Source organism: Manacus candei, unplaced genomic scaffold (assembly GCF_025592945.1).
Source record: "Manacus candei isolate 608988 ecotype Guabito, Panama unplaced genomic scaffold, ASM2559294v1 h1tg000002l, whole genome shotgun sequence".
Classification (NCBI taxonomy): Eukaryota; Metazoa; Chordata; class Aves; order Passeriformes; family Pipridae; genus Manacus; species Manacus candei.
The window spans coordinates 14,779,096-14,797,571 of record NW_026138050.1 but is presented as its reverse complement, the minus strand read 5'-3'; the positions used below and the strand labels follow the sequence as shown (position 1 = coordinate 14,797,571).

The 18,476-nt window shown below is 43.5% G+C and overlaps 1 protein-coding gene across 2 annotated transcripts in view; it reads left to right on the top strand.

Annotated features, from left to right (window-relative positions):
- Window positions 1-18,476, top strand: part of CLUAP1 (clusterin associated protein 1) — a 58,227-nt gene that overhangs the window by 15,759 nt on the left and 23,992 nt on the right. For both annotated transcript variants that reach the window (XM_051781175.1, XM_051781164.1), the window contains exons 6-8: window positions 3,066-3,149; window positions 4,842-4,975; window positions 6,350-6,491. In XM_051781175.1, the coding sequence (XP_051637135.1) occupies window positions 3,066-3,149; window positions 4,842-4,975; window positions 6,350-6,491 (360 nt within the window). The remainder of the gene's footprint in view (window positions 1-3,065; window positions 3,150-4,841; window positions 4,976-6,349; window positions 6,492-18,476) is intronic.

Sequence of the window (18,476 nt, the reverse complement as noted above, 5' to 3'; positions counted from 1 at the left end):
CCTGAAATGGCTGCAGTTCCCTTTTGCTTGAAGGAAATTTCACTTTTGATGCCCAAACTGGTGCAATCTGTGCAGAACTGGCTTCTGTGTGAACTCTCCATGTCCCGTGGGAATGTCCTGACAGGCCAGGCTCTGGGCTGCTGTGTTGAGCAGTCAGCTAATTTTTTATTAGAAATCTTGCTTTGTAATCAAATTTTCATTTACGAAGAAAACAGAGGTTTTGAGTCTAAACCAATCAATAATTTGTATATACTTCCAAGTGGCTTTGTCCAAATTAAGATTCAAAACTTGAGGAATTAGTCTCAGCTTTTCCATGCAGCACCAAATAGTCCAACCAGGGAGGATAACCAACACCACCAATGGTGTCTTTTGTGTACTTTCATGTATTTTCTTTAATTAGTTCATCACAAATAATATTACACATGCTTCCCTGATTTTTAGTCAGTATTTATCAGATAAAGCTGTAGCCAGGGAGCTCCTGGACACTTGGAACAGAAGCTCTGGGAAGTGATAAACAGTCCCCTTGTTCATGAATACCTCTGGTTTCATGGAGGTTTGCTTTCTGCAGTTGGAATTACCAGGCTTATTCCATCACTGCCTTAATATTTTTTCTGTATTTTTGATCTCTCCTGAGAACTCTTATTTTTAACAGTCAATTTAAAGGAAGCCTCTGGAGTATCATAATGTGTATTCTGATGAGTACACCTAATTACAAAGAGTACATTAGATGAACGAGGCTGTATTTTTGATTTGCACACCTTTTTTTTTTTTGAACACAAGGAATTGTGAGTGCAGCCAGTGGTGATGAAATACCCGGTGTTCGGATAAATTCAGAAAATTGGGTTTGCCTTCAGGTAAAGCCTATTTGTATCAACAGATTTAAGCAAGAACAGATGTGCCTTTGTGGAAAGCCAGGCTTTTAAAAATCCCAGTTGTCATTTTTCTGTGTATTTATATTGGGTAGGAGATACCACTGAGGATGAGTTGGGCTGAAAGAAGAATATATTTTATTTGCTCATGCAGGAAGTCAGAGATAGTCACAGTGGTTGTGTTAAATTCATTTTATTTAATTTGCTGATGGCCTTACAATGTTTAAACTGACCAGCTTTGCTATTTGAGAATAAATGCTTTTCCCAACATCCTCCTGATCTTTGTGGGATGTTTATCCAGGCTTGTTAATGTGAGCTACCTTCCTTTTAATCCTCTTCTATATGGCCAGTTGCAGGGTCCTTCTTGAAAAGAGATATTAAAACTAAAAGTTTTCTCTTTGAGAGTGTTCATGGGATAACAAGAAATAGCCCAGTGAGGGGTACCTAGGGAAGCAGTGACAAACATCCACAAAAAAAATCTGTTCACAGCTTTGATAGTCTCAAAATAGATTTATTTTTCCATTATATTTTCATTATATATTAATATTTTTTCCGTTATATTGAATATCTTTTCCACTTAAGCTTATTCCTCCGAAGAGTCAAAGTCAGGTTAATGCTACTGTTTGTACCAGTGAAGTGGAAAATGTGCATTTGAAGGCAGAGTTTTAGGGGCAAGCTGGGTGTCCAGAGGATTCTCCTCTCTGTCTCTTGGGGTGTGAGGGGGTTAATTGCCCTGACCTTGTGATTTTCCACTTTAACCCCGATTCCACAGTCTGAAAATACAAATTCCAGCCTTTCCCCTGTTCTGGGATGCCCTAACAGGTTTTTCCAAGCAGTTGTGACTGTAGAACTGAACCCTGTTGTAGGAAATTATGTGGATTTTTGGACAAAGACTGTGGTGTCTGTACAGGAAACGTCACAGGAAACTGAGGGAAGGCAGAAGATTAAACTTGCACAAATTATTCCAACTTTAAAGGGCAGATCCTCAGAAGTTTCTGTAAAACCATCAGTCCCCTGCCCTGACCCCCCAGTGCAGGGCCCTGTGTCCAGAATAGCTCCTCAGCTACATTATTCTTCCTCCAAAAAACATCTACCTATGGAATTATTCAGGACTTTGTGTCTTATTTGTATCTTGTTTTCATGCAAATTAACCTCCTGCTTAGGAGTTTGCATTTCTCAGTGGACAGAGGGATGTTCACAAGCACTTCAGGCAGTGTAAGCTGTCACTGCCACCAACAGATGTAACTCCTGTCACTCTCTCCAACATAATATTTCTACTTCTTGTGCCAGGGAAAAAAGCCTTTGTGCAGCATGTGGTTGGATTGCTCAGAGACTTGGTCCAGCAGAGGAATATGCTCAGCACAAAAAGCTATTTTGTTTTGGTGGGTTTTTTTTGGCTGGATGAGCTCCCAGGTTGGGTTCACCCTGCAGTTTCTTGGACTTGACTTGGTGGGGAGGGAGCAGGCTCTGCCCCTGTGCAGTCTGGAGTGTCTGGCATGGTTTTAGCAAAGTTGTTGTATCTACTTCCAGAATTCATTCTGGAGTGTGATAAACAAAGCCTTGTTTCTGTAAGTTTTTGAACAGGAGTTTATTACATGGTAAAAACAAGCAGCTGGCTGGGTGACAGAAATGGGGACAAATTTCCCAAATCTGCACCCCTACTCCAGTGTACATTTGGCATTTATCTTAGCTACTTCATGCATATTAATTATATCATATACATATACATTCTACAGTTTTTTGCTAAGCATTTAATATATGGGTTTTTTTACAGCTAAAGCTAAATGTTTATCTCTACAACCGGTCATAATTCACACATTCTTGGACAAACAGGTGCCTAAAAGATTTAAAGTTCTACCATATTTTATTCTTAGGATATAGGGAGGTTTCAGTGCCCCTTGACCTTGTAAGGGTCTGTTTTATTTCTTTATGGGGGTGTAATTAAGTTTTACAATCCGTTTGTTTTATTTTGATGTAATCACCCATTTGTTTCACGAATCACAATTATTTATTTATCACATGGGTTTGCCTGTTGTAATGTGTATAAAGCATTTTTAGGTTCTTAGTCGACTGTTTTCTAGAGAGGTGCTTTTTCCATCTTTATCCACATGTTACCAAATGTTTTTCCAATGTGAGATGGTTTTAAGGACATTGGGCTGCAATGCTGAAATATAGTGGTGTATTTTTATTTCGTAGGAAGCAAGAACAGAATCTATTGCCAGACCTTTGGAGATAAATGAGGCTGAGAAGGTGATGAAAATTGCCATTGACAGTGTTCTGGTAAGCAAAATTATATTTATTTCATTGAAAAATTATAATTTCTCTGCTGCAAGAAGGATGTAGCTCTTTTTATCAACAGTGAATGAGGTAGGGCACAGTGATGGCTATGAGCTGGCAGAAATCACACCTGCAGCAGAAAGGGTGAACAAATCTAGCAGCAGCACCTAGAAGATGTTAAGATCCTCTTTGCTGCACTGTCACACTATGTAACTGCTGGTTTAATGTGCAGAAACATTCCCTCATCAAATAGCTGCACTTGGCCTCTCTCTTGGGAGAAAACACATTTTAGTCATATTCTCTGCCTCTCTTAGGAGCTTTGCCCCAAAAGCTGGACAGAAGGGATAAAAATGGCCTAAATCAGCACAGAAATCTACATCCCCCCACCTTGTCTAAGCTGTGTAAACTGTGCAGAGTCAGGGAGTGACCTTGGTGACCCAAAATATGCTGGTACCTCTGGAGTTGGGAAGCTGGGCTCTGGAAGCAGGATAGCTGAGCTAAAGGGTAAGAAGAGCTAATCAGCACTAATCAGTAGCACTCTGCTGATCAGTGCGCTGCCAGGGCATTGTTGTGGCTCTCATTTTGGAGGAACTTCTGTCTGTCCCAGTCATGGCAGCTCTGTCCTTGCTCCAGTGCTTGGGTTCCTGAATTTCCAAACCTTTTGCTGCGCTGTGTGAGGAGGGGGGTTAATCAAATCCTAGTGATTACTATCAGTTAGTTAACTGCAGACTGTATCCAGTCCAAGTGTGGACTTACAAGGAGTGGAGTTGCAGCTTTAAACAGCCAGTGCCCAATCAGTAGATATTCCAGGTGATCTTATGTCTCTGCTCCTGGTCACAGTCTCTCTGAATATTAAAGGTTGTTAACATGCCCTTTGCATTCTAGCAGTAGCACTGATGAACTAAAAGCTCCATAGTAAACTGATTGGCTTCCAACAACATGTACCTCAGCTAATTAATTCTGGCCCAGTTAATTAAGTGACCTGCTCGAGTTGAGCAGCACCAACAGTTGCTGCTGGAATTTCAGTGAGTCTGAAGTTCTCTCTCTCTTCCTCAAAAGATGCTCCTGGTTTCCATGAGCATGAGCACACTGACTGTACTCAGCTCATCCTCATGAGCTGGAATATTCCCATTTCCCCCTCCTGTAGCACCTGTGTTAATGTTCAGGATGCCTCCTATAGTTTGAAAAAACAGATAAAGCAAGATTTAGAAAAGGATGAAGATATTCAGATAGAGTAAGTTCTTTACAAAAGCGACCTTTACCTTGAAAAGGAAAAAAAAGTTACAGAAACCAAAAATAAATGCATTTGTCATCTGTGTTTATGCAGATAGAATCATGGAATCACTAAGGTTGGAAACAACCTTAATGATTCCATTAAGACAGATTTCAAAAAGATCTTAATGATTCCGAAAGACAGGCTTCTACCTATCTTTTACTGCTTTTTCAGTGAGAAGGAAAATTAAAGCTGTGGGGTTTTTTTTTCATTTTCTTCTTTAAAAATGTCTGAAAAAAATAAGGTATTTTAAATTTAGAAGTGTCCAGTTAGTTCACTATCTCCTGGTCACAAAGAACTTTTTAATTTCCATTGCCTACTTGAATAAACACAGATGAGATTATACAGAATGATGTTCAGCATCTGAAAGATAATTCTAAGTGTTCCAGGGCCAGCCATGGTTCACCATCCTTCTCTTTTAGGAACAAGTCCGAAAGACTAAAGACATGTTGAATAATGTGGCTTTGGATGAAAGCAATTTGGAAGCCAAGATTGAAAAACGAAAACTGGAACTGGAAAGAAGCCAGAAGAGGCTACAGACTCTCCAAAGTGTTCGGTAAAGATTAGGAGCTGATTATCTGTTGCATAAATGAGTTTTAGCATAAAGGGTGGAACTGTTCCCAGAGGCTTCTACCATCAGTTAAACCACCAGTTTAACTACCAGTTAAAAAATTCATTCTGCATCCCTTGTTGGGATCAGTTCCTCTGATCCTGACATAAAATCTCTAGGATCATAGAATCCCAGACTGGTTTGGGTTGGAAAGGACTTTAAAGTTCATCTCATTCCAACGCCTGCCCATGGCAGGGACACCTTCCACTAGCCCAGGTTGCTCCAAACCCCATCCAACCTGGCCTTGAACACTTCCAGGGATGGGGCAGCCACAGCTTCTCTGGGCACCCTGTGCCAGGGCCTCCCCATCCTCACAGAGAAGAGTTTCTTCCATATATCCAACCTAAATTTCCCCTCTTTCAGTTTGAACCTATTACTCCTTGTCCTATCACTACAGCTCCTGATGAAGAATCCCTTTCTGGCTTCCTCGTAGGCCCCTTCAGATACTGGAGGTATCAAGGTATTCAGGTTCACAGTTTGGGTTGATTTCTTGCCCTTAATTAGGCTGCAGGTTTATACAAGCTACAATCTGACCTAATATAAAAAACCAAGGGGAAATACTAGAAAAATCAGCAGTGGAAGGAATGAGATTGTTTCACACACACCTTTGGGTCAGTGTTGGAGGAGGTGTATTGGGTAGGTGTGAAGCATCAAGCAGCAGTGGTTTTGAGGGTGCAGTATTTAGCTGTGTGGTATTAAGGACATCATCACTTCATCACACAAGTCTCTGCCTGTAATGACACAGGACACTTTTGTGGCAAGGAAGTGCCCAGCAAAGTATGTGATTTACCAGCCACACTACACACTGATTTTTTGGAGTTGTGGAACAACAGCATAATTAACTTAAATTTACCTGCTAAAGGGGTCAAAATGCTGCCTTTGTGCCTGTGTGAAAGGTCATGGTAGTGGGTGCACAATAACCTTCCTTTTGCTTTATGTAGTTTCTGCATGATGGTTTAGTGAGCTTTTGGTCTCTGAAGCAATGTAAAACCTTACAAACCAAAGGGCCTTTGAGGCTGGTTTAGCAGACTTGGAAAGGAAGCTGCAAAACCAAAAGTGTATTTCAGAATTCTGCATATGCAGGGCAATATTTATAGAATCAGAGAATCACAGAACTTGGGTGGTTCCAGCCCAGCCCAACCCCCCAGGTTTGGGTTGGAAGGAACCTTAAAGCCTGTCTCATTCCACCCCCTGCCAGGGGCAGGGACACCTTCCACTTGACCTTCCCTGTCCAGCCTGGCCTTGGACACTTCCAGGGATGGGGCAGCTACAGGTTCTCCAGGCAGATTTCACTGAGCAGCTTGTGCTTGTTCTCCCCAGTCCTGCTTTTATGGATGAGTACGAGAAGATTGAGGAGCAGCTGCAGAAACAATACAGTAGTTACCTGGAAAAATTCCGTAATCTGACCTACATGGAGCAACTCCTGGATGATCATCGACGGGCAGAGCAAGAGATGTTTGAGGTAAGACAGCTCAGAAACGGTCAGCAGGACTGTAGAGCCTCTAGTGCTTGTCCTTAGAACAGAAAATGTTTCAGTGCCCCTTCACAAAAACAACATCACTGTTTGTAGATCCAGCTCTGAGTGATGGCAGGTGCTGGACAGCCCAGTGGGTGTTCCAGCTCTTGGCCAAACATGACAGCACAGCTTTATTTTCTGAGTTAGAGAAGTTAAACCAGTGTAATTAAGGCCCTTGTCAGTCTCTGACCCACTGAGTTGTTTTCAGTTGATGTTTTTTTGTACATGAAGAAGGTTCTCAGCATTTCTAGTCTTTGCTTACCCTACATTAATCAATGCATGTGCATACATACAGTGTATGTGCTAAGAGATATTGGGTGCTTATTTTTACTGTCTACCAACAACTTATATAAGGGTTTCTCATCACAAGGCTCTTCCATTTCCTCATAGTAGCAAAGGAAACAGCAAAGAGCATCAGTGAGGAGATCATTTGTGCTGGGATCCTCCCCTGTGGAATTCAGTTTTGTTTGGTAGAAATTCTGTTTTCTGTCAGCTTGCTGAGTTGCATCAGTTCAGTGGGATTCTCCAGCTGGGTGATCTACATCTGTGTCTTCTCTTGCTCCAGACTTCTCTTTGGGTGTTTACTGGACTGCAATGCTTTCAGCCAGTCTTTGCTTCAACTTCCTGTAACTTCATGTTTTGTTGTCTGGCTTTTCATCCTTCTCAGAGTCATTACCCTGTGTATGTTCTGTTCTTCGTTGAAAACCTGTTTCAGTGACCTGTCTCCTTGGACCTCAATGCTGGTGGGTGTGGTGGGTGTGCTACACCTGGAGTTACAGAATCACAGAATCGTTTAGGTTGGAAGAGACCTCTGAGATCATTGAGTCCAACCTGTGCCCCATCCCCAGCTTGTCAAGCAGAGCAGAGCACTGAGTGCCACGTCCAGTCCTTCCTTATAAACACCTCCAGGGATGGGGACTCCACCACCTCCCTGGGCAGCACATTCCAGTACTTAACCCTTTCCATGAAGAAATTCTTCCTGATGTCCAACCTAAACCTCCCCTGGCACAGCTGGAGGCCGTTTCCTCTTGTCCTGTCCCTTGTTCCCTGGGAGCAGAGCCCAACTCCCCCCAGCTCCCCCCTCCTGTCAGGGGGTTGCAGAGCCAGAAGGTCCCCCCTGAGCCTCCTTTTCTCCAGGCTGAGCCCCCCCAGCTCCCTCAGCCACTCCTGCTGCTCCAGCCCCTTCCCCAGCTCCGTTCCCTTCCCTGCACACTCTCCAGCCCCTCAATGTCTTTCTTGTGAGGGGCCCAGAACTGATCCCAGGATTGGAGTTGCCTCAGCAGTGCAACCAGTTAACCAGTTGTTAACCAATGCTTCCTCTTTCCTCCATCACCCTTTGGTCACAGGGAAGGCCATGCTGTGTCCTGTTGAGAAGTCTCAGATATTTTGCTTCATTATTGGCTTGAGGGATAAAATAACTTACCTTTTCAAAGGTGACATGGGCATTTGACAATTTGTTAATCCCTGTGAACCAGTTTCCCATTAGCCCCCCCCTTTTTATAAGCACTGTCTCTGGAGATATTTTTCCACCTTATATCTGTAGTCAGCCTGGTATTTTCACGTCTTGTTTTATAATCTTCTAGTTCTTGTCCGTATCCTTAGCCCCCCCAAAAAGATAAGTCATCAATTAAATCATAATCTTGAAATGAAGCCTAAAATCTGATTTTTCCCTTCTTTTCAAATGCCATTGAGACTTAATAGCCAAAGGAGAAATGCTTTGAACTGAGCTACCTGAAACTGGTTATAAATTCATGTTCAGAAGTTTGTTAATGAGTTGGTGGCTCTTTGGGGGATTTTTGTTAAAAGATAATAAGACAAGGAAAAAGCCTTTGTCATTCAGGGCTGTGCCATGCTTAGAATATGGAAAACATTTTTTATTTTCCTTTTTCTCCTTCTTTCTGTGAGGCACCTGGGAATCCCATATGGTTTGGCTTTTCATTTCCTGGGATAAGCACGGAAACAGCGCTGCAGCATGATACAGAATTAAAGAGTGTAAAAGCTTGGGGCAAAAAGATGTGGTTTTTCTCTGCGCACTTCTGTTACCTGTGCCTAAAAATACTTCTAATATATAAATGATGAAACTCTGACCAGCTTTTTGTGAGCAGCAACACAGTGACTCAGGCAGCCACAACTGCTCTGCTGTAGAAGCTCTTGCTTTGGTAGGAGAGGAGGTTTGGTAGGAGAGGAGGTTGTGTGTGTCTCTTACAGCCAGACTTTCAGGAGTGCTGGAGTCTAAACTGTTACTTGAAGTCATTATGAGATGTCAGTCCTCAAAATCAAACTCCAGGACTTGGGAACTGAAAGAGGATGAAGAATTTCAGCCTGAAGAAGAGAAGGCTCTGGAGAGACTGTAGAGCCCCTTCCAGTGTCTGAAGGGGCTCCAGGAATGCTGGAGAGGGACTTTGGACAAGGCCCTGGAGGGACAGGACACAGGGAATGGCTTCCCACTGCCAGAGGGATAGTGGGAAGGAATGTTAGATGGGAAATTGGGAAGGAATTCTTGGCTGTCAGGGTGGTGAGGGCCTGGCACAGGTTGCCCAGAGAAGCTGTGGCTGTCCCTGGATCCCTGGAAGTGTCCAAGGCCAGGTTGGACGGGGCTTGGAGCAACCTGGTCTATTGGAAGGTGTCCCTGCCCATGGCAGGGGGTGGAATGGGATGAGCTTTAAAGTCCTTTCCAACCCAAACCATTCCATCATTCTATGATTCTAATCTGGGTCCCAGCTAAATCACTTGCTGGTGCACTGCTGTTTCCAAACCAGTGAGGGGACTCTGCTATTTTTATTTTTGAAAGATAATGCATTGTTTAATCCATTTTGGATTAGTCTGTTGCCAGCCTGGAACACAATGGTAGATCTCTCACTTCTGTCAGTCTCAATCTGCTTTTCAGGTGATGCTTCACTTCTGTAGCTACTTGTTGGTGAAGCAAAACTGTGGGTTGTTTATTACTTGCTTGAAAAAAAAGAACAATTTGCTCCAAAACGATGCTGAATGTTGTCCTAAAGTTTATAATCTTGTGTCATTTTCAGCATCAACATGGGAAAAAGTAATGAGGATAATTACATTTAATCCATTTTAGTACACGCTCTCTCAGCTGTCAGAAAACACTGAAAATTATGTTGATTTTTAACCCAACCCTGATTTGTGTTTTGTTCCACCAAACAAATCTTAATTATCTTCTGCAGAATCAGTGTGAGGCAATTCTTTTATCCTCTCTCTGCATTTTGCTAAATAGCTTGCCAGCAAAAAGCAACGGCAGTGTAATTAGATTAATCCAGCACTCCCTGTGCTGCCCTGAGAACTGATTCCTGGACCCCTCTCCTTGACTTGGTGCACGTTTTGAGGAGGAATTTTTGTTCTGATTGAGAGACCCTTCTGAATAATGAGATTAATCTCCCCTGCAGCTGGACTCAGACCTGGTTGGGCACCCTGCTGTTGTCACACAGCTGATGAGCTGGGCCAAAGTGCATTTCCTAATTAGAAAAAGTGATTTAAAGATTGTACCCAGGCACACAGTTTTAATTAAGTGACACTGAGCCCTTCCAGCCTGCAGTGCTGGCGGTTGGTGTGGATTCCTTAGGGTTGTTTTTCGTGCTGTGGGTGCTCAGTCACATGGAGAGCAGAGCCTTGTAGCTCCTGGTGCTCCTTTGCCTCCTGCTCATAAGGAGTGCTGGTTGGAGGGCCATTGGTGGGAGTCTCCTGCCAGGCACTGGGCTGAGAAACTCTCTGTGTTCAAAGGAACTTAAAGGTGTTGAGTGAACCAAACAGTTGATTTGATGAAATTCACTCCTGCAGAGCACCTCTGATGTAGGAGCCCTTTGAAATTTATGAAAAATATTTAATTACTTGTCCATTATCAACTGGAGATGGCAGAAATCCTCACATGACTCCTCTTTAGAGTGAGTTTCTCACACTTATTGACAAGTGGTCATGTCATACTTATTCTTGGATCCGAGGAATTTGAACAAGGGCCTTTTGTCTTTGCAGTTTCCTTCACCTTTTTTTACTTCCAGCCACCTCTTTTATTCTGCCTCTGTTGTTTTGTGGAATTACTCCATCTTCCTGCAGCTCTGTGCTGAGGCAGGGATTTATGTGCCATGTCTCCTCAAAGATTTGCACTTATTTTTCTGCTTTGTAAAAGGATTCAGCACACTTGGTTCACTTTTACCATTTCCAAGATGAAATAGTTTTGGATGTTTAGACACAAAAGCTATTAGAACTTTAGCTGTTCTGAAAAAAAAAAACAATTTTCAGGGGTTTTCAGATTTGGGTATTGAACTTGTCTCTGGATTTTAAATGAATGCCTCTCTTTTAAAGAACAATACAGTTCAAAAAGGTGTTTTTGGAATTAGTTTGTGTCATGCCAGAATAACTTGGCAATATCCTTTAGCATTTGCCTTTTCCCTAGAGAGAACATGCTTATTCTTTCTAGTGCTTCTCAGAGGACACCCCTGAAGTACTTTCTTCTACAGCTGCTTTCTTCTAAGGTGTTTTCAGGCTGCTTTTATGCTGGTACTGTGAAATCTCAACTAGGGACCACCATGAGGTGGTGGACACAGGGATGAGGATGTTCTGAGCCACTCAGTTGTTATCTTTGGTTTGGGATTGCTTAAACCATTTTTCTTTTCATCATGGTGGTATTTTGCAAGGCTGTGTAGTGATAGAACAAGGGGGAATGGCTTTAAATTGAAACTTGAGAGATTTAGAGTGGATATTAGGAAGAAATCCTTCCCTGTGAGGGTGGTGAGGCCCTGGCACAGGTTGCCCAGAGAAGCTGTGGCTACCCCAGCCCTGGAAGTGTCCAAGGCCAGGTTGGACAGGGCTTGGAGCAACCTGGGCTAGTGGAAGGTGTCCCTGCCCATGGCAGGGGGTGGAATGAGATGAGCTTTAAGGTCCCTCCAACCCAAACCATTCCATGATTGATTCCATGATGTGGCTCTCAGTAAACAGTGCTTCATGACTAAACAAGGAAAAGCCAAATAAAGAGACTGTATTGTGACTTTCCCTTTGCAACCCACCCTCTCCAAATAAACTCCCCTCTTCATTAAATTTTTTCAGAGTTCTGATATCAGAGCTTCTGAATATGCACATAGCAGGGGTATCTGAGATACCCCTTGGTTCTTGTTTTTGGCACTGAGCTGTCCCACTTAGAATATTGGATTCAGCATTCCCACTGCATGAATAATTCAATAAACTACTGTTTATTGAAATAACCAGCAGAAGGTTAATATGAAAACCGGTTGTTTACAGTCTTTAATGTTCTAACTAATGTACATTTGAGTTATGAGTGGTTTAAACATTTTTAGGTGTGCCAGGAGAGCACTGCTGCTCCAGTGTTGCTGAATTGTGTTGAATATCAGATGTAAAAGTGAGCACAGGCATGTGAGTTGTTGATTGCTTCTATTTTGACCTTTAGTCCAGTGTACAAGGATCACAGTATTGGTGCACTGAGGCACACAAATCCCATAATGGAGAAATGTGGGAAAAAAAATAGAGGAGGGAGAAGGCAACGCACAGAGAGGGAGTAGGGGCAGGGGAGCACAGGAGAAAAGGACAAGAGAAATTATTGGCAGAGAAATGGTGATCACTAAAAGGAGAAGCTGGAGATACAGAGAAGGTGGGAGGGCGTGTGGAGAGCGTGTTGGGGAAGATGGAAATGTTGCTGTGTGCACTCATTTCAGTGAAGCAAAAACCTGCAGTCCCCCAGCAATGCCATGGCAACTGGCTGCAGGCTCCCAGAGGAGCCTCTGGATGCCCTGGACAGGTGTGTGCCTACCTGCTCCTGGTGCTGTGTTGGTGCTGTCTCCCAGTAAAGCTACAGGAAGGCTTCCTGGGAAATGAAAGGAGTTGAGATGAGTTCTGTTTACCTCAATCAGATCAATCCCCTCAGTGCTCAAAGATCTGTGTACTCGTCTGGAATATCTTGACATCTGATGTGCCAGGTGGGTGACAAACTTGTCATAGGATCCCAGATTTGGAGTCATTTTACTCACAGCTTCAAGTTCATGTCTGACAGACTCTAGAACTTACTTTATCATGAGCTGGAGATCAGACAAGAAATTATTGAAACCCTAATCACAAGTTTTTCTGAGCAATGGAAAGATTCACATCTTCACATCCTGCCTCCAGCAGCCCATGGAGAGGGAAAGAGGTTCCTTGTGCCTCTGGGCTTAGTGCTGTGGTTGGATATGAACCCCCTGCACAGGCTACTCAGTCTAGTTCTTTCTTGCTGCTGTTGTAAATCTGTGCTAATTCTTTTATAAATTAAATACTCTGCAGTTGGGTAAGGAAGACAGGGAAAGGATCTACTGAGTTTTGCAGTCAGGCAGGTTTCTTTGTTGTGACACAGAAACTCACCCGACGATCTGATCTCTAATGAATTCAGTTTTTAGCTTGTCTCACTGAATTTCTTGTGCAGTGACTCCACTCCAGAAGAAAAACCATCAGTGCATTCTGAATGTACTACCTTTAAGTCTTACATATTCTCTTTATCAAGCTTCATTTTGTAAGAAGATGAATAAGTGTCTTGTACATGTTATGGTCTTTCTGCCTTCCTTGCCAACCTGCATAATCCTTTTGAATATTCACAAAGACTTTAAATGTCTGAATTATGTAACAGAAACCACTTGAAATTCCCTGGGAATAGGAGACAATCAGATCACTTGCAGCAACACTGATTGAACAGGTCAATTTATGTTTCCTCCTCAGAGATCGACGTTTAAATCATTGAGAAACATTTAAATGGGGCGATTGTTTGAAAGAAAAAGCTGAAATAACTCTTAATTTGGGACTGATGTTTGGTGCTTTGCACCAAATGACATAAGTAGGTAATGTTAAAATGATGTCTGTGAAATTGAGGAGCTTTATGCTCTGCTGCTGGTGCTTAGTGGAAAAGAGAAGCTGTGAGATTGGCATTTTCGTGTGCACAAACGTGCATAATCCCATCAGGGGCAAAACAGTAAGAGCTGAGTTTTAAATAGTAAAATAGTTCTCAGTTTTCTGGCTGTGTGAAAGCAATTTCTAGTTGAGTTCTGTGACACATAAGAAAGTGGAACAAGTGTGTGCTTGGATAAATGTCCTGGCAGAGCCTTGGCAGGGCCTGGCAGTGTGAGTTACTGCTCTGTGCACGGACACTGCCCTCTCTGAGAGCTCCAGGACATTGCTGGAATCCTTTGCAGAGGATTTGGGTGTTGGAATGACCAGTGGGCCAAACTGTGCATTTCAGAAGAATTGCAGCAGGTCAAACGTTGGGAACAAGGAAAAGTAAGAAATCCCAGGACAGACTGTACACCTTTCTGGCCTGGGGCTGTGAGTCATATTTATTTTGCTGGAAATCCACTTCCATTCCCACTTGGGCCTCTCTTGAGTGTGATGTAGTCCTGAAATCAGTGGAAACCTCCAGTGGAGGCCACTGCACTCTGAGACCCTCTTTTTTTACATTTGCTGACCTGGAGAGCTGTGTGCCTGTCTCCTTCTCAAGCTTTGTTCCACCTTTGAGAGGACTGAGGAGAAACCTGACCTGGTGTGGTGGTTTGACCTGGTCAGAGCCTGGCCTGTTAATCAGGGTCTGACTCCCCTTGGCAGTGCAGCATTCCCTGTAAGTACCTGCTGCCAGCCCTTGTGTAATGAGGAAACTTCAGACAGTGCATCCTGCATCTCTCTTCCTACTCAGCCACAAGAATATTTAAGCCAACAGCTCCTGTTTCTGAATCTGTATAGAGTAAACTGGAATGAAGCAGTGTCCCTGCTATTACATGGAGAAGAACACAGAGTTATGGAAACTAGAGAAGCAGGATGGGTGAGGTGAAACCTGGTGGTGTTGTAGCTGCTGGTGGCCCAAAGATGATCACCTGCTCCTTTTGTGTTAAAGAATCAGAGCCTGGTGCATGAACAATCCTGGAAACAGTGCTTGTCATCCCCTTTCAAAAGAGATTTGTCTGCATCATTAGTCATCTGCACTTCCTCCTTCTCTAACCCACCACAATGAGATACTTTAAAATAGCTTTATCCCAGTCATCTGAGGATTAACTAGAGCACTGTCCTGGTGAGCAGAAATTAGGAGAGCAAACGTTTTCAGGCTGGAGAAGTTGTTAAAAACAGGTCTGTAGTTCCTATGCTTGGGCTCTGAGAAGTCACAGAGAGGGGCTTGATGGTGCTGCCATTTAATTTGGGTGAGAAATAAGAAATGGACTGAAGTGTGCATCAGCCACCTGTTGAAGAGGTTCTTTGCTGCAAGAAATGTGTGCTGTATTGAGCTAATTGATCTCAAGATAGAAGGCAGCAGATTCCATTATCAGTTCCTGGAACTGCCAAGTTCACCAAGAACAACTGCTCTTTAATATAATAAACACTCTCCTTGAAAAGAGTGACTAATCCTGACCCTCCTTCGAGCCTTGAGGCTTTGTGCTACCTCTGACAGAGGGAGAGGATAATTCAGGTGTCACATTCTAGCAGGGACATGGCAGTGGCTGCTTTGTGGTGGTGAGCAAGACACCACTGCAGCTACCACCTTCCAATCAATATTAATTTGGATGATGATTTCTTCAGACACTGCAAACTGACCTCAGGTTTACATTAAAGGATCATGCACTAATTCAAATAAATTACACATCCAAACAATATCACTTGTGAGCTCGCTACAATAAAAATGTAATCCTTGAAGGGAATGTTTAATGAGCTGTTATTGAGTCATTATAATTCATCTCTTCCACAAAAGCAAATAGGAAAAATGGAGAGTCGTCATTATGGTAAATTTGCATTTTATGTAATAATGAATACAGAACACATTTGATTCACAGGATAAAGTCCTCCTCTGTCAGGTTATTTTAGGCAGTTGGGAATTTGTCAGTGTTATTGCTGACTTGAACCTTCTCAGAAGGATTTTGACTTGAAAATTGTGGGCAAAAAATGTTAGTCTGGTCTTTTTTTTCCCCCTTCTTCTTTTTTTCTTAGTTCTGTTTAGATTTTTCTCAGTGCTGGCAGGTGATTTAAAGGCCTGTCATCTCCACTGGTCTTATGTTGCAGTCTCTGCCAGTGCCTTCCCAATCCTGTCTCTCAGTCCTCTTGAGCTGGGCTGTGCCGTGGGCAGTCACATAAATCCTCAGCACAGAGTTCAGTGCTGTGTTGTCTCTGATGTTCTGCTTGCTTGGCTCTGACCTGTGGTTCCTGTGTTGTTCAGCAGTATTTCTTACATCACAGAACAGTTTGGGTTGGGAGGGACCTTAGAGCTCATCTTGTTCATGAGCTTTAAGGTCCTTTCCAACCCAAACTGTTCTATGATTAAAAAAACCAAAACTCAGTGGCTCCTCCCTCCTCAGAAGGGAATGTTCAGGGCATTCAGGCTGCTCCTCTGTAGAGGGAGCACTCACTCCTTCTCACCTCCCAGCCTGTCCTCTCTAGGATGTCTGTATCCATTGAGAGCAACCCTCCAAACGTGGGAACAATTCTGTAATCCCAGTGGGATCACAGCTCTGTGCACTCTTAATTCCTTGTTTTGTTTCCTACGATGGATGAACTCCCAGGCAGCGATCAGTAAGACAAGAGGGCTGGGTCTTAAGCTGTGCCAGGGGAGGTTTAGGTTAGATATCAGGAAGAAATTCTTTACAGAGAGGGTGCTCAGCCATTGGAATGGGCTGCCCAGGGAGGGGGTGGATTCTCCATCCCTGGAGGTGTTTAAGGACAGACTGGATGTGGCATCAGTGCCATGGGCTGGGAACCACAGCGGGGTTGGATCAAGGGTTGGACTGGATGATCTCAGAAGTCCCTTCCAACCCAGCTGATTCTATGATTCTATAATTCTATGAACTTATGGTCAGGCACTTGAGGTGGGATCCTGCTTGTGCTGCCTTCACAGGGAACGTTCCAGAGCCTCCCTTTCAGTGTTCACAGTGCCCCATTTCTTGTCAGGCTGATCATCACCATCATCATCATCACTGCCTGACAGACCTTGTTTGAAGCCCCCCTCACAGGTCAGCAAGCCTGATGCTAAAGGTTCTTCTGCCCCAGAAGATTAGGTGGATCTTCCCTCTCTCCCCCAGTCTTCATTCCTCAATGGAATAAAAAGGAACAAACCCCGGAGCAATGCAGTCATGTCTAGTCAAGTGTAACTACAGCCACGTTCCAATTCAGAACTTAAAACTGGACATGAATTTAGGATGAGGTGTTTAACAGTAGCTCAACATCTAAGAAAGAACAGCTCCAGGTAGGTTGGTACTTGGTGCTTCCATGAACTCAGTCCCTCCCCTGTCTGTTGTCCCTGGCAGGTTTGCTCTCACATTCCCCAGGGTTTCTCCTTGTCCTTGTATCTCACTCCTCCTGAAGGAATGACAACACCCTCTTATGAAAAACAGCTGCCATTGTGTAAGTGTGGCAGGAGCCAATCTCAGCTGCTTTGTTCTGTAACAAAGCAGGAGCAGCTGTCAACATGAATAGTCAAGGTGAGGGCCAGGCTTTCAGTCCAGCAGCAAATTGATTTGCCCCAAGTGTAGGGCAGGGCAGTAGGAACACCACTGTTCTCTAGCAAATCACTAGAGAAAAAAACAGAAAGAAACATTGTTTTCCCTTGCTAAGATGAAAACTTTAGACATAGAGATGTCTAGAAGACTTCTGGTATTGGGAGAATATGAGACAGAAGGAGTAGCTTAGGCAAAAATTGAAATGCTTGAATCCAAGCGCAGAAAATCAATGAGCTTCAGTTGTCCTGTGCTTTTAGACTTATCCCCTTCTTACTTCACCCACTTCTTTCCCTTTTCTTCCTACTTAGTGGTAACCAGGTCTGCCAGCTGGCTGCAGGGCATAAATTCTTTGTACTTGGGTGTTTTCCCCACACCATTTCCAAGAAAACTTAGAAGTGAACTTAAAACAAAACCTCTGAGCTGTTTTGAAGGATCAAATAATGCATCATTTTTATTCTTATTCAGTTTGAGCTTTACTGCTTTGCTCTCTGCAGGGGCAGAGTTGTCTTCAGTCATGTACTTTTGCTAGTTAAAGAAGATTGAGGCACAGAATATCTGTATTGCCTTATTCAAATTCCAATCTACAAAAAGCAGACATTTGTCCTGAGTGCATTCAGTGTGCTGCAGAGACAGGTAACGTTTCTTTAACAACAGAAAGGGGGATGAAAAAAACCCCAGACTTACTTGTTTTGAAAGCCTCTGTATGTCACCAGAAAGGCTCTGTAATTCCTGTTGCTATTTACTGTGTCTGGGCTGTTGATGTGTCACCAGACAAGGGCTGGTGACTAAGGAGATCTCAACCTGGTGCTGAAGGCCATGGACAAATCTCTGGGAATAAAAAGTAGTTCTGACTTGATATAAGGAAACTTTTTCACCCTTTGGGTAGTCATCCATTAGAACAGGTTGCCCAGACAGGCTGATCAGTCTCTCCCTTGGAGGGACTGATGATCCAACTCCAGCCCTGAGCACTGTGATCTGATTCTGTTGCTGGTCCTGCCTGGAGCAGGAGGTTGGGCTGGGACTTCTGAAGGTCCCCTGCAGCTGGAGTCATTCTGGTGCTCTCTGTTGGCAGCAAATCCTGCCTTGCTGCCCATTTCCCTTGGCTGTTTGCAAAGGGATTGTTCTGATTATTCCTTTGGGCAGATTTAGACCTTGGGGAGGCTGCAAAATGTATGAGGCAGAGGAGAATTTCCATCTCAGCAGAGATCTGTCTGCCCCTAAAGCAGCATTGATCTCTAGTACCCTGAAAGGCCTGGGAGTCCCCTCTGGGGGGGCAGATCTGTTCAGATTTTGTGTTAATTGGTATTTAAATTATATTAATTTGCCACTGTGAGTCCACAGTGTAAGCTGCCACTTCCTTTGGGTAAAATTCACCTGTAGAGTAAGATCCACAGAGTGTTTCCCTGCTGCATTTCAGTCCTGCTTGTGCACTGGAGAGGCTGAACAGGGGGGCTTAAATATTGGCTCCTGCTCATCCAGC